This window comes from Nothobranchius furzeri, chromosome 11 (genome assembly GCF_043380555.1).
Source record: "Nothobranchius furzeri strain GRZ-AD chromosome 11, NfurGRZ-RIMD1, whole genome shotgun sequence".
Lineage (NCBI taxonomy): Eukaryota > Metazoa > Chordata > Actinopteri > Cyprinodontiformes > Nothobranchiidae > Nothobranchius > Nothobranchius furzeri.
In genome coordinates, this window is record NC_091751.1 from 67,032,415 (window position 1) to 67,045,164 (window position 12,750).

The 12,750-nt window shown below is 43.0% G+C and overlaps 1 protein-coding gene across 5 annotated transcripts in view; it reads left to right on the forward strand.

Annotated features, from left to right (window-relative positions):
- Positions 1–9,196, forward strand: part of fggy (FGGY carbohydrate kinase domain containing) — a 30,889-nt gene extending 21,693 nt beyond the window's left edge. For 4 of the 5 annotated variants that reach the window (XM_015957620.2, XM_015957617.3, XM_015957618.3 and 1 more), the window contains 5 exons: positions 4,920–4,994; positions 5,083–5,203; positions 5,361–5,455; positions 8,618–8,679; positions 8,849–9,196. In XM_015957620.2, coding sequence (XP_015813106.1) covers positions 4,920–4,994; positions 5,083–5,203; positions 5,361–5,455; positions 8,618–8,679; positions 8,849–8,930 — 435 coding nt within the window. In that variant the 3' untranslated portion in view covers positions 8,931–9,196. The remainder of the gene's footprint in view (positions 1–4,919; positions 4,995–5,082; positions 5,204–5,360; positions 5,456–8,617; positions 8,680–8,848) is intronic. The other variant, XM_054743596.2, reaches the window with a different exon arrangement.
- The last annotated feature ends 3,554 nt before the right edge of the window (positions 9,197–12,750 follow it).

A 12,750-nucleotide genomic window follows, 5' to 3' on the forward strand; every position in this document is an offset into this window, starting at 1 on the left:
TTTCTGTTTGAATGGGGTCTCGTCTTTTAAGTTGATGTGATGTCTTATCTGTTGTGTATGACCAAAATCAAGATCGTGGTGCGAAAACACATCGGAGTAAGTGTTAAGTTTGTTGGTGATCCTCCCTTTCCATTCTTCGGACAAGGGCGAAGTACCGAAGTCAAAACTGAGAGGAGGGTTTGAAGGTGAAGTCTGTTGCTGCGAACTACACGCCACAAGTACTTTCTGATCACTTTTGTCAGGTTCTGGATATGGCATAACACGATCGGCTTTAACTAACTCAGCGATCACACAGTTAGTGGGTAATGTGATGTCATGGTTAGTTTCGTTTCTTAGTACAACAGGTACTTTGTATGGACCATGTGAAGGTAAGGAAATGAGGCAACAGTCTACAATTATACCCCCTGGTAGAGAACCATTGGTGGGTTGTTCAATGAGTGCATAAGGCTCATGCTTGTTTTGGCTGGGTTGCATAAACCCTTCTAGTAACAGTTTTTTATTTGCAGGGAGAACTTCTTGGGTTCTCCCTCGAAGCTTCACCACACCAACTCGTCCATCTTTGCTTTGTTTTTTTCTGACTGCTAAGGCTTTTAGCACGTGTTGGTACCCATAAGAGAGTGCCTTGGAATCAGGTAAGTTATTGGCAGACAATTGCTCATACAAAGGATCGAGTGTGTTTGTGCCAATGAGTAGTGGTGTATCAGAGTTTGAGCTTATATCCGGAACCACTAACGCAAGGGTAGGTAACTCAAGTCCAGACTGATCGAGCTCTTTTGGAAATGTGACACTTATCTCTATGTATCCTAAATAAGGAACTGCTTGACCGTTTGCGCCCTCGACTTCTAACAGATTACTGATGGGTTTAATTGAGAGGTCAGGTAAGTGTTCTTGGTAAAAAGAATTGGCAATGGTGGTTACCTGGGACCCTGAATCCAGTAAACAATTACATTCAACACTGTTAACTGAGACTGTAGCTGTGCATCGCCCACCCACTAATCTTTTGGGAAGTTTTGGCACTGAATGAGCATGAACTGGCTTGCAAAAAAGTCTCTCTGTCCTTTCCTTAGAGGGACTTGGTTCTACTTTAGCACCTATCTGTCCCACGATAGGAGCTTCTACCGGTTTAAAGGAGGAGACTGAGCAATTGGCTTTGACATCTCCCACTCGCGCTGCTTCTGTCTAAGAGCAAGTCTTTTAGTTGCAACTAGTGCTGGATTTGGCTCGTTGCTACAGCTAGAAGCTATGTGCCCATCTTCTCCGCACTTAAAACAGTATCCAGGCTTTGGTCTGGGCACCACTGCTGTTATCTGCTGAATCTGTTTGGGCTCATCTGGAATTTTAGTCCCCACACGGGGTTTTGACTCTTTTTGAGTTTTCTTTGCCTTTTTATCTGTGTTGTTAACCTTAAGCTGTGCAATTTGGCTCCTGAGCTCAGCGATTTGTTTGCGTAAGTCATCACAGTTATCATCTATTTCCAGTTCACAAGTGTTTTTACTCTGAGAGCATGTTGTTTGCACATTTGAATACACTCTAGTTCGTTGTGCCCCTAAGTGTTGTTTCATGCGTGCTGCTTTAGTAGCCTGTTTGTCTTCTTCAGTGCGCAGTTTGAGGAGAAGTGCTGTAAAATGAGGCGGGTTGTCTTTCTTTTGTTCGAGTTGCAGGTTTGAAATCAGCGAGCTGTCCCAACAGCCTCTGCAAAACTGCTTGAGCAGCTGCTGGTCGGCGTCACTGGAGGAAATTCCATTCCTCTGAATAACTAGGTTTAACAAGGTGTATAACCTCTGAAAGTAATCGGAAGGTTTTTCACCACTGTCCTGGTTTGTGTTTAAAAAGCGAGCAAAGAGCTCGTCGCCGTCTTCGACAGCTGCGTAAGCTGAATCGAGATGTTCAAGGTACGTTTCCGGGTCGGATTTTGGACTAAGAGCTTTAACGATGCTCGCTGCTGGGGCTGACAGACTCTCCACGATTCTTCGTACAATTTGGGACTTGGTGAGTGAAGGATCATTTATGCATAACACTACACTACTACGCCAAGTATCATAGTCAGTTTCAAAAGAAGGGTGTGGAACTCGCCCTGAGAACGGTTTTAGTCTGTATTGTGAAGTAGGCGGAGGGATAACCTCACTGCTTTTAACAATGTGTTCCACAATAACTCGCTGAACCTCAGGTGTGTTTAAAAGATTTGGTGGAATGCAAGGGTTTTGTTTTCCAGTCTCTGTAGGTGGACAATTGTCCTTTGAGTTGTTCATATAGTTAACTTCTGGTGTTAAAGGCAGGGAATATGTAACTTGGTCACTATGGAGCATTGGCTCTGGTTCAGTGACTGGTTCAGATGCATGGGTAGCCCTTCCTAAAGATTCCCCAATTTTTGCCAGTTCCTCCATTAGAAGGTCTTTAAATGATTGATTGCTACGCGCAGCTATGTCCCTGAGCTCTGACAGATAGGCATCAGTGGCAGATGTGCTAGTTTCTAGACTGTACGCGCTGGCTAGGTCTTGAATATGAAAGAAAACATCTGGGTTCCTAGTACAAGGTTTGTCATAGGGTAAACATTGTTTCTTTAATTCCTTAACAGTGGCTTCATGTTGAAACTCCACAATAATCTGATCACAGTTTGGTAACTTAATGCGCCTGTTAACTGGTCCGAATCCTTCCATAAACCCAAAGACTTCGTTATCAAGGTCTGTATCAGTTAACCCACTGATTAAAACAGCATTTGAAACCTTGACCTTTTCTGTTTTTACAACTTCCATTTTAAAACACTCAAAAGTACCAATAATGCCAAAATGGCAAACCACTGTGACCTCCAGGCACTCTTATGATGTCAGTCAATGGTTAGCTAAGGTAACAACTCTACAATTCTCCTGGCTGGCTCGCCAAGTTTTATGTAACCGGATTACAGGATACAATAAGATAATTAAAAGAAAAAATAAACAAATGGGCCAATAATTAGGTTCGGGGAGAATTGGAGGTTGTTTAAGAATGACTGGAGTCACGGGTATAGCATGAAACGGTTTATATACTAAATTTTAATAATAATGGGAAATATAACACATAAAGATAACACACAAAAACAGATGAAAACAATCGACAATAGTAAAATGGTCGGTATGAGATTTGATCATATGAGTCACAAGTCAGCCGGCGTCAAGTCAAATCCCCACGCTTGGGGTGAAAGTCAGAGTCCGGTGGTGCGATTTTTTCCTACCACACCGTTGAGATTGTTCACAGAAGAGAGCAGTCTGCTCTTCAGTTACTTGAGATGTCCTGGTTCGTTCAGTGGTTAAGGCTCGCCATCTCCCTCGTCAGGAAGAAATCCAGTTCTCGTTCCAAGTGAGTGATCATAGGAGTCGGGATCAAACCCAAGGAAAAAAAAAAACCCAGCCTGTAAACAACAGGACTGTTAGCGAGTTGGCATCGACCCTTCTCGTCACATCACAGCATAAAGTCTTACAGACTTAAACAAATGCTTCACTCTATTGGCATAGCCAATCATGTTTGGGTTCACAGTTCAACTAACATAACATCAATTTGATTGTCTATTAAAATAATTCTCAGTAGCTCTGGAAATATAATTACATATGACAACAATTGTTCAGCTCAGTAGGCTCAGTTAGATTCTATTACTCTACACTATTCAACAAGAAATACATTCATGACAACAAGGATACATTTAGTTGTGTTTCTATACAGCATTGTGACACCTTGTATATCTGTAACACAATAAATAAATAAATAAATAAATAAATAAATAAATAAATAAAATGTTCTATAACAAAATTCAACAAAATATAAATTCTGGTCCTTTGGTCCACCTTTGTAAAATAATTCCTCCCTAATCAGTTAGCTTTTATTTATTTTTATTTATCTATTTTTTTTATTATTAAATGTTTGGTTAAGGGACGCATTGCTAATTCTATGGCGTTAGCTATAACGCCCCTGAGGACCTTGTACATCTAGGCCGTACCACCATTAACTGGCGGTTTGAGCCGTTAACTCCTGGGAATCCCATATGCCCTACCGCCGTTAACTGGCGGTTTGAGCCGTTAACTCCTATATGCCCTACCACCGTTAACTGGTAGTTTGAGATGTTAACTCCTGGGATCTAACGTCTAGCAGCCCACTGCTGTCACCTCGGTTGCTGTAATTAGCTTTTTGAATTTAATAATTTACTGAATTTAATCTCATTCACTCACCAACGCGCTCCAACGGTTCCCTCCTACAGAGGATTGGTTCACTCTGTCGTCTCCACACAAATCTATAAGAATGGAATTAATTTGATAAGCTATTTAAGTTTCCTTTTTTTTTTAAGTTGCATCGTTAGCTTTTTCTCTTCTTTTTCCTTTACTCACCGCGTTGGTTCCAAGTTCCTAGCTCTTATTAGAAGGAGTCAAGTCCGCCTCTCCCTCTATCTATGCGGCACCCAAATCAGGGTTCTTCACGGCCTCGACCGTTGTTTTTTTTTCTCTCTCTCTCTCTCTCTAACCGCTCAGTCTTTGCTTTCTGTATCTGCGTGCTGCACAGCCGTTTGTCTCTCCTCTCGCTCAGCTGCGTCGCACGGTTTTATTTCGCGGAGGCGGGACTTATTTCTCTCAGCCAATGAAATTTCAGATTCCCACCTGGACCAATAGTATACAGCTTTCCTCTTCTGTTTCTGTTAGGGATGTTCAAGATTCTTGTTTTAACCGATGTTTAATATTAAACTCGTTATTTTAGTTATTCACCCTTCCAATAATTCATTATGAAATTATCTATTAGTTAATTAGATATCTATTAATTAGTATTGTTAATTTCCTTAATTTATATTTTATATTTTATCTAAATTGAGGATGGATCATATTAGTAAGCCAATTAGTTAATACCTCATTAAGGTTCTAGCTTCTGGGTTACATGACGTTAGTGGGTAACTGTTTCTGCAGGTGGTCGGACTCTCTCTGAGGCACACGTTGGACGACCTGGCGCTGCTGTACCTAGCTACCATTCAAGCCCTCGCTGTGAGCATGCTGGAACTACCTCGCCGCTGCATGTCCAGATGGTTATCTGTTAACGGCCTTCCTCCTGTGCCATCTTCTCCCGTTTTAGCTCGGCACGCTTCACATTTTGGAGGCCATGAGAGAAACGGGACACGACATCAGCACCGTCTTCATGTGTGGCGGGCTGAGCAAAAACCGCCTGTTTGTTCAGGTTCAGGCCAACGCCACAGGTACGGAGCGCAAGAGGAGACGATGCTTTCTGTTTGTCAGGCTCATCCTGGTGGGGGGGTGGGGTCTGGATAGAGGGACAGCTCAGAATCATGGCTCGCATACGCTCAGTCAGGGTGACATCATAGTCAGAGGATACTAGCTGTGAAATGTTCTCAGGAATGCCGGTGGTGCTGCCGGATCAGATGGAGGCTGTTCTGGTCGGAGCCGCGGTGCTGGGAGCGTGTGCATCACGGGGCTACGGCACCATACAGGTTAGTTCTCCTCCAGCAGCACGTACAGGTGGAACTGGAACAGTTAGGACACTAATGAAACTAATATATGAGGTAGACTCCTCACATGCAAATCCAGATATTCCAGCCTTTATCCGTTTTAATTGTGATGATTATGGCTTACAGCTGATGAAAACCTCACACTCAACATCTCAGACAATTAGAATATTAAAAAGTCCAATATTCACACTCTAATCAGCTAATGAATCCTAAACACCTGCAAAGGAATCCTGAGCCTTTAGATCAGGGGTGTCAAATATGCGGCATCCGGCCCGCAAGCGGGTTTAATCCGGCCCGCGAGATGGTTGTGTGAACTTTATTCTCATACTTTACAATGTAGAGTCAAAATAAACTTATCTTTATGAGTAAGTTTTCTCTGTAATGAGTATAAATAAAACAAAGCTGCGCTCAAGGCTCACACAAGAACTTGAATGACATCCTGAAGTTGGCCGCCACTCGGGATGTGACTTCTGATGTTGATGCTCCGGTGAAAGCTAAAAGATGTAAAGTAAAATGAGTCAAATATACTTTAAGTGCTGCATGAAACTGATCTAGCCATGTGATCTGTAAGCTCTTTGAATCACTGAGGAATGTTTTTTTTATTTACTGATTTTTTATTTTTTTCAATTTCTCAAGTACACTTCAAGTGTTGTACTTGTACTATTTTGGATACACTGTCCTCAGGCTCCAACTTTGTTTTATATTGATTGTATTAAAACAAAGAAAACAATCTGAAGATGTTTTTAATTTGCCGGTCCGGCCCACTTGGGACTAGATTTCCCTCAATGTGGCTCCTGAGCTAAAATGAGTTTGACACCCCTGCTTTAGATGGTCTCTCAGTCTAAACGGGATTATTGACATAAATGAACTTTTCCATCATATTCTCATTTTTCCAGTTTCACCCTGCAGTTGTGTTCCTCATATAGTAGTACCGGACTGTAGAGGTCAGAGGTCATACGCCCCACAGCTCAGGTTTTTACAGCGGCTCAGCCTCCTGCCTGGAGGAAGTAGGGTGGAGAGTTCCCGGGCTGGATGGGTCTGGCCCATCATTGCATTCCTTGCTCTGGTTCTGGTAAGTTTCTCTAGAGAATAGAGGACGCTGTTGGTCATGAGCAGAACCAGTAATTTCCAATACAGGAAGCTCCACCAATAGGACATCAGTTCCCAGAATGCACTGGGACAACCATGACAAGCCCCTCCTCTCTCACTGGTGTCTTCTGTCTGTTTCTGTCTCTTTTAAAACAAAACAAACGCAGAACTGAGCTCAAGCCACAGCCGCCAGCTTTACCCGACTCTGACCCGGATCCGGCTTCAGAAACGGAGATTTAACATCTTTTTAGATCAGTTCTGTCAACGAGCATCTTTCCGTACACTCTGATTGGTGTTTCAGCTTGTGTTCTTTCTTTATACACACGTTTGCCTTTTTCGTCCAACAAAAACAAATCTCAAAAGGTGGACTGGTGGGAAATCCAACAGGGGTTTGACTCGGTGTCTCCCCCTGCTGGATTTAATCAGACCACAGTGAGAGGTCATCCCAGTCAGCTGATTGGTGTAAAGCACGTGTCAGACACAAGGCCCGCGGGCCAAATGCGGCCCGCGGAGCATTTTTATGTGGCCCGCGAGATAAATATCAAAAATATATTAAAACTGGCCCGCTGGCCGATTTTACAGCAAAGACTACAACTCCCATGATGCTTTGCGGCGTCAGCGCGGAGCCGACGCGCCCCCTCCTTTGTGTTTTTTCCAGCGCCTGCTGCCGGTGTCTGCAGCTCCGCTGTCTCGGACAAACACTCCTCTCACTCAGCGCCGAGTTTACTCAGCTATTTTCTGACGTTGAAGCCCAGAAACGGAGATTCTAGCCGCTCAGTAATGCGTTCACGACTGAAAGAGAAAGTTTTCCAACTAACATCCAGACAGAGCTGATATAACTCCAGCGACACGCTCAAACCAGCACGACTTTGTCGTTGTGTTTCCTCCCCGACACACAACAACGTGGTCAAGCTGCTCAGACATGTTCATCAGCACAAACCTATGTGAGCACCTGTTGTCATCTAATGTTGTCATTATTATGATGAAGATAAACAAAACAACAGGAGTCTCCTCCTCAGCTCAGGTCAGCCCCATGATGCAGGTATCTGGCTGGAACAGGTGAGCATCACAGTAAACCAGTGGAGCAAACTGAGCTTTAAATATGTTGGTTTTATGCTCTTTTTCTGCTCCAAAACATAAAAGTTAACAGGTGAGATGTTGCATTTTCATTTAAGATAAAATGATATTTTTATTTTGTTGTTGGCCCGTGAGAAAAGATTTAAAGATTTAAAAGATTTTAAAAATGCTGAATATACCACAAGTAATGAATACCACTGATGCCTTTTATTTAAAACTGACTTGCTCGTGTGTAATTAGGTTATTCCACATTCAGTGTTAATGCAGAAATAAGTTTGTTTCCAAATTTAAAGGTTCAAAATTGCATATATGTTGATAAAGAAAATGTGCAAATTTGCCGTCACTTTTTCAAAAAATATTACGTTTGGCCCTCGACTCCATCCCAGAGTTTCATTTCAGCCCCGTGTGAGTTTGAGTTTGACACCCCTGCTGTAAAGTGTCTGTTGTCAGCGGTAACTGCCTGGAGCTCACTACCGTTGGTCCAGATGAACTGAATATAAAATGCTTTTATTCCCACCTGCTTGTCTGCAGCCATAAATACAGCAGGCAGTTGTTGCTTCTGCTCCACACAGCGTAGGCACACTTTTCCTGAATTTATCACAAACCAGGCCTCAACAGACCCACATCAGTGTTTGGAGAAGTAATGGGTCGATGGACGTAATTTTCACTTTAGAAGTGGGGGTGACACGGGGGGGGGGTATCTTTACAGTATGCTCTAATGAGAAACAGGCTTCAACACAAATGGTTGTTTTCTGCTTGGTCCTAGAGCTCAACCAGTGTCAATTTAGTATAGCATAATATTGTTTTTGGATGGTAAAAAGTGCAGGGGGTCAAAACTTGACTTTGGAAAAAGTAGTGGGGGGGGGGGGGGGGGGCATGTCCCCCCTGTCCCCCCCCAAATTACGTCCATGGGTTGAGGATAACGTGGAATAAAACGCATGCAGCATGATTTATTAGGTAGCTTTTGTCTTGTTTCAGGAGGCCATGGCGAGAATGGCTAAGGTGGGGCGAGTCGTTCAGCCTGACCCCAGCCTGAAGAGGTGAGGCTCTCCTACAGGACGACTCTTCTTCATATTTCTGCTAAATGAAGTTTGTGATGTGAAACTAGTGCTGATACTAGTTAACTAGATGAGTGTGGGTCTAAAACGGGCCATTAGAGGCCTGAAGTTGGCTTCACACCAGAGTTGTGTAATCGTTTTTCTGTTGCAGCTTCTATGAGAGGAAGTACAAAGTGTTCCTGCAGCTGTTCTCCCACCAGAGGGAGTACCAGGCCCTCATGGACCAGAGCTGATGGAGATCACAGGGACAGCATCTGTCCTCAACTAGACTCTGATGTGTTTTACTGGATATCATAAAGGAAAAGACCTCCTGAAGCTGAGATGACCCAGAGTAACAGACCAACTACACGATTATAGGAAATCTGAATAAATAACTAAATAAGGTGTCCAGAGGGGATTTTGTAGACCTCGGGTCAGTGATTACACCTTGTCTCATATTTCATATGAATAATCATCATGGATGTCAAAATGAATAAACTTATTTTTTTAGATTTCTAAAGCCGATGTCACAATTTTTGTTTTGTTTTATGTTAAACAGAAATATTTTTACATGTTTGCTATTATAATTTTTCAAGTCATGTCTGGAAAAGATGTTGAGCTTAATTTGAAAAAGTTTTCTAATAACAATTTCATGTTGCTTTGCGCTGTATAACATACGAAAGATCAGACCTTACCTAACACAACATGCCACCCAGCTCCTGGTGCAATCTACTGCAATGCCCTTCTAACTGGTCTTCCAGCCTGTACTGTGAGACCTCTTCAATTGGTCCAGAACGCAGCGGCGCGTCTGGTCTTCAATCAGCCAAAAAGAGCACACGTCACCCCTCTGTTCATTGAGCTCCACTGGCTACCGCTAGCAACACGCATCAAATTCAAATAGCTAACACTAGCATACAAAGTCCGAGATGGTACGGCTCCCATCTACCTGAATCCTCTTGCAAAGGCTTGCGTCTCAGCCCGGCCGCTCCGGTCGTCACAGGATGTTCGGCTAGCAGTGCCTACACCACGCTCAGGACAATCCAGACTCTTCTCATGCATCATTCCACAAATGTGGAATGACCTACCAAGCACTACCAGAACAGCGGCTTCCTTTTCAATTTTCAAGAAACTCCTGAAGACCCTGCTCTTCAGAGAGCATCTTCTTAACTAGCACCCTCCCTGCACCCGCCCCCCCCCTCTACTGTCCACTCCTTTGTTCCCTCCTCTCCATGATTGATGTCAAGTTGTTGTTATTGTTGTCGGCCTCAAGGGCAATATGCCGATTATCACTTGTAAGTCGCTTTGGACAAAAGCGTCTACTAAATACCAGGGGCGGCGTTAGGCCCGGCTACTTGGGCTGAAGCCCCGGATGTTTCATAGAAAGCCCCGGATCTAAATCGCGGAAGTAACATGCAGTACCAAAGTCCAACAGAGAGGGAGCAGCTGGCAGTAGTTTGTATACAGCCTGCCTGAGCCTCCACCACAGAAGAAGAAGCCCTTCAGCAGCTGGCTTCTTCTACACTCTCTGCCTGAAACGCATGAGTGAAGATGGACATAAGGAAGTTTTTTAGACCAAAAGTACAACGACAGAACCCCAGCTTTGATGAGACTGGTGCTGACTCAGGTTTGTGAGTCTTATTTGAAAATATTTGTTGTGCTGCTGGTTTGCCTAAAGTTAGCTTACTATCAGGTAAAGTTGTTGGAGAAAGAAAGGGAATATTTACTATCATCTCACACTAAACACTAACAGGAACAATACTCTGCCCTGAATATGCTTAATATGTAGCTTCAGATTAAAAATTATGTGGTACAAGACAAATATATATGATGTTGACTAGTGCATGTCATGTGTGTGTGTGTGTGCACGCGCGCGCGTGTGTGTGTGTGCGTGTCTTAAGCCCCTGATGTTCTTCAGTCCTTAATCTGCCCCTGCTAAATACATAAACATAAACAATTTCTAGGGGTTTGCCATCTTGGGTACCTCACAATTCGATTAAATTTTGATTCCGGGTCCTACGGTTCGATATTTAAACGACCGTTTGTTTGTTTGTTTGTTTTTCGTCATGCCAAAGCTTTTTCATTCTTTAAAATTAATTCAGCTCACATTAATTCAAGTTACCAAATAACGTTTACTCCACTAAATTCATGTAAGACAGAACAAACACCCAACATACTTTTGCATGAAATCTACAGGAAAAACATTAATAATGAAAATGAAAGTAAACACGAGCAGCCAGTTTTGCCTTTGGAAACGGAATCGGCGGAGATGGCAAACCGGAGCGATGCAGAGATCACGGAGCTTCCGGATGTACGTCTGAAGCTCAGATGAACAGACAGTTCACGATGACTGTAAAGGGGACAGCCACCTTTTGGAGCGTGCATCAGAGACGCTGATGCACGCTTTTATCACCAGTAGAATTGATTACTGTAATGCCCTGCTTTCTGGTCTTCCCACAAAGAGTACCTCAGGTTTACAACTCCTACAAAATTCAGCAGCTCGTGTCCTGACTAAGACCAGGAGGCAGGAGCACGTTACACCACTCTTAAACAAGCTGCATTGGCATCCTGTACGTTTCAGGATCAATTTTAAGGTTCTTTTAATGGTTTTTAAATGTCTTAATGGTCTTGGGCCTTCTTATCTCTCAGAACTGCTTCATAAATACGAGCCTTCCCGGTCCCTGCGCTCCTCTGGCAGCCATCTCATCGTCATTCCAAAAGTCAGGACACACTCCCAAGGCGAGGCATCCTTCCAGTTTTATGGCCCTCGCCTCTGGAACAGTCTGCCAGAGGACCTCAGGGCCGTAGAGAGTGTTCTTGTTTTTAAGGCCAGGCTCAAGACTCACCTTTTTAGTATAGCTTTTAAGTGATTTTGATCAATTTTAGCCAGTTTTTACCTTTATATATATATATATTATCAGTGTTTTATTACTTACTCCTTTTAGTTAAATGACATATTTTCTTACATATTTATTTAAACTTGTAATAATTATTAGTTTTAACCAGTCTTAATACTTCGTTATACAAAATTTTATAAATGTAATTATATGTTTCTACTTGGTCATCTTTTATCACTGTGTTTTATTTAGATTTTTATTTGTCAGCTGTTTATGTTTAATTTGTTTCTTAACTGTTATCTTAGTCTCATTAGTAAACTAGTGTTTCTTCTGTGGGAGCCGGGGTGCTTCCCATGTTTACTCTTGCCAAGGCTATTGCTGCCAATCTTGGTGCCCCCGGTGCAGTTGGCTCCTTTGATGGCGTTTTCGTCTTCTTTGTATCTACGACGTCTGCACTCAGCCAGCTGCCCTTTCTCTATTACGTGTGTGTGTGTGGGGGGGGGGGGGGGAACAGGAGAACGCACAGCTAATTAATTAAATAATTTGGTTCTGTACCTTTCTCTTCAGCACAGCCGACAAAGGTTTAAGATGGGTCAGTCCTCCTGCATGCTCAGATCATTCCCTTCCCTTGCTTGAAAAATTGTTCCAAAATGAAAGTTGAACCCACATCTTTTTTATCTGTGAATTCAATGCCGTTCGGCGAGTCTCAAATAAAAATTTGGGCATCTTACTGTAAAAAAATATACCATTAATGTAAAAAAGAAACTCTAAATAAACTATGTTCACATCCAGAATCGAATCCAGGTTTTCTGCATGAGAGTCAGACGTCTTACTAGGTGAGCTAAAGCACCAGTGACGTCTTTTGTATCTGTAACATTTATATCCTTGATGACAGCTGAAACAACGTTCAATGAACGGTTCGGAGTGAAAATGGCTATTTTGTTGCTAATTTGCAGGAAATATCTAGAAGAAAGTTCTACAGAAAGTAGCTAAGGGTCCTCAGAAATGTAGCTAGCTTTGTCACTAGGCGTTAGGAACAGCGACAAAGTGGCACTGCCTCTCTCTCTGCTGCTAAAGCTACGGATAGCAAATGCTACGGGCGATGCCTGAGCGTGAACGCGCATGAAGCAGCCTGCTCGACCCGAGCATCTCTCTTTTTCTGTGATTTTACAGAAAAACAGGCAATCACAGTAAAAATGCCAGGGCTCATTCTACAGGACCAGGGCATTGCAGGAGAATG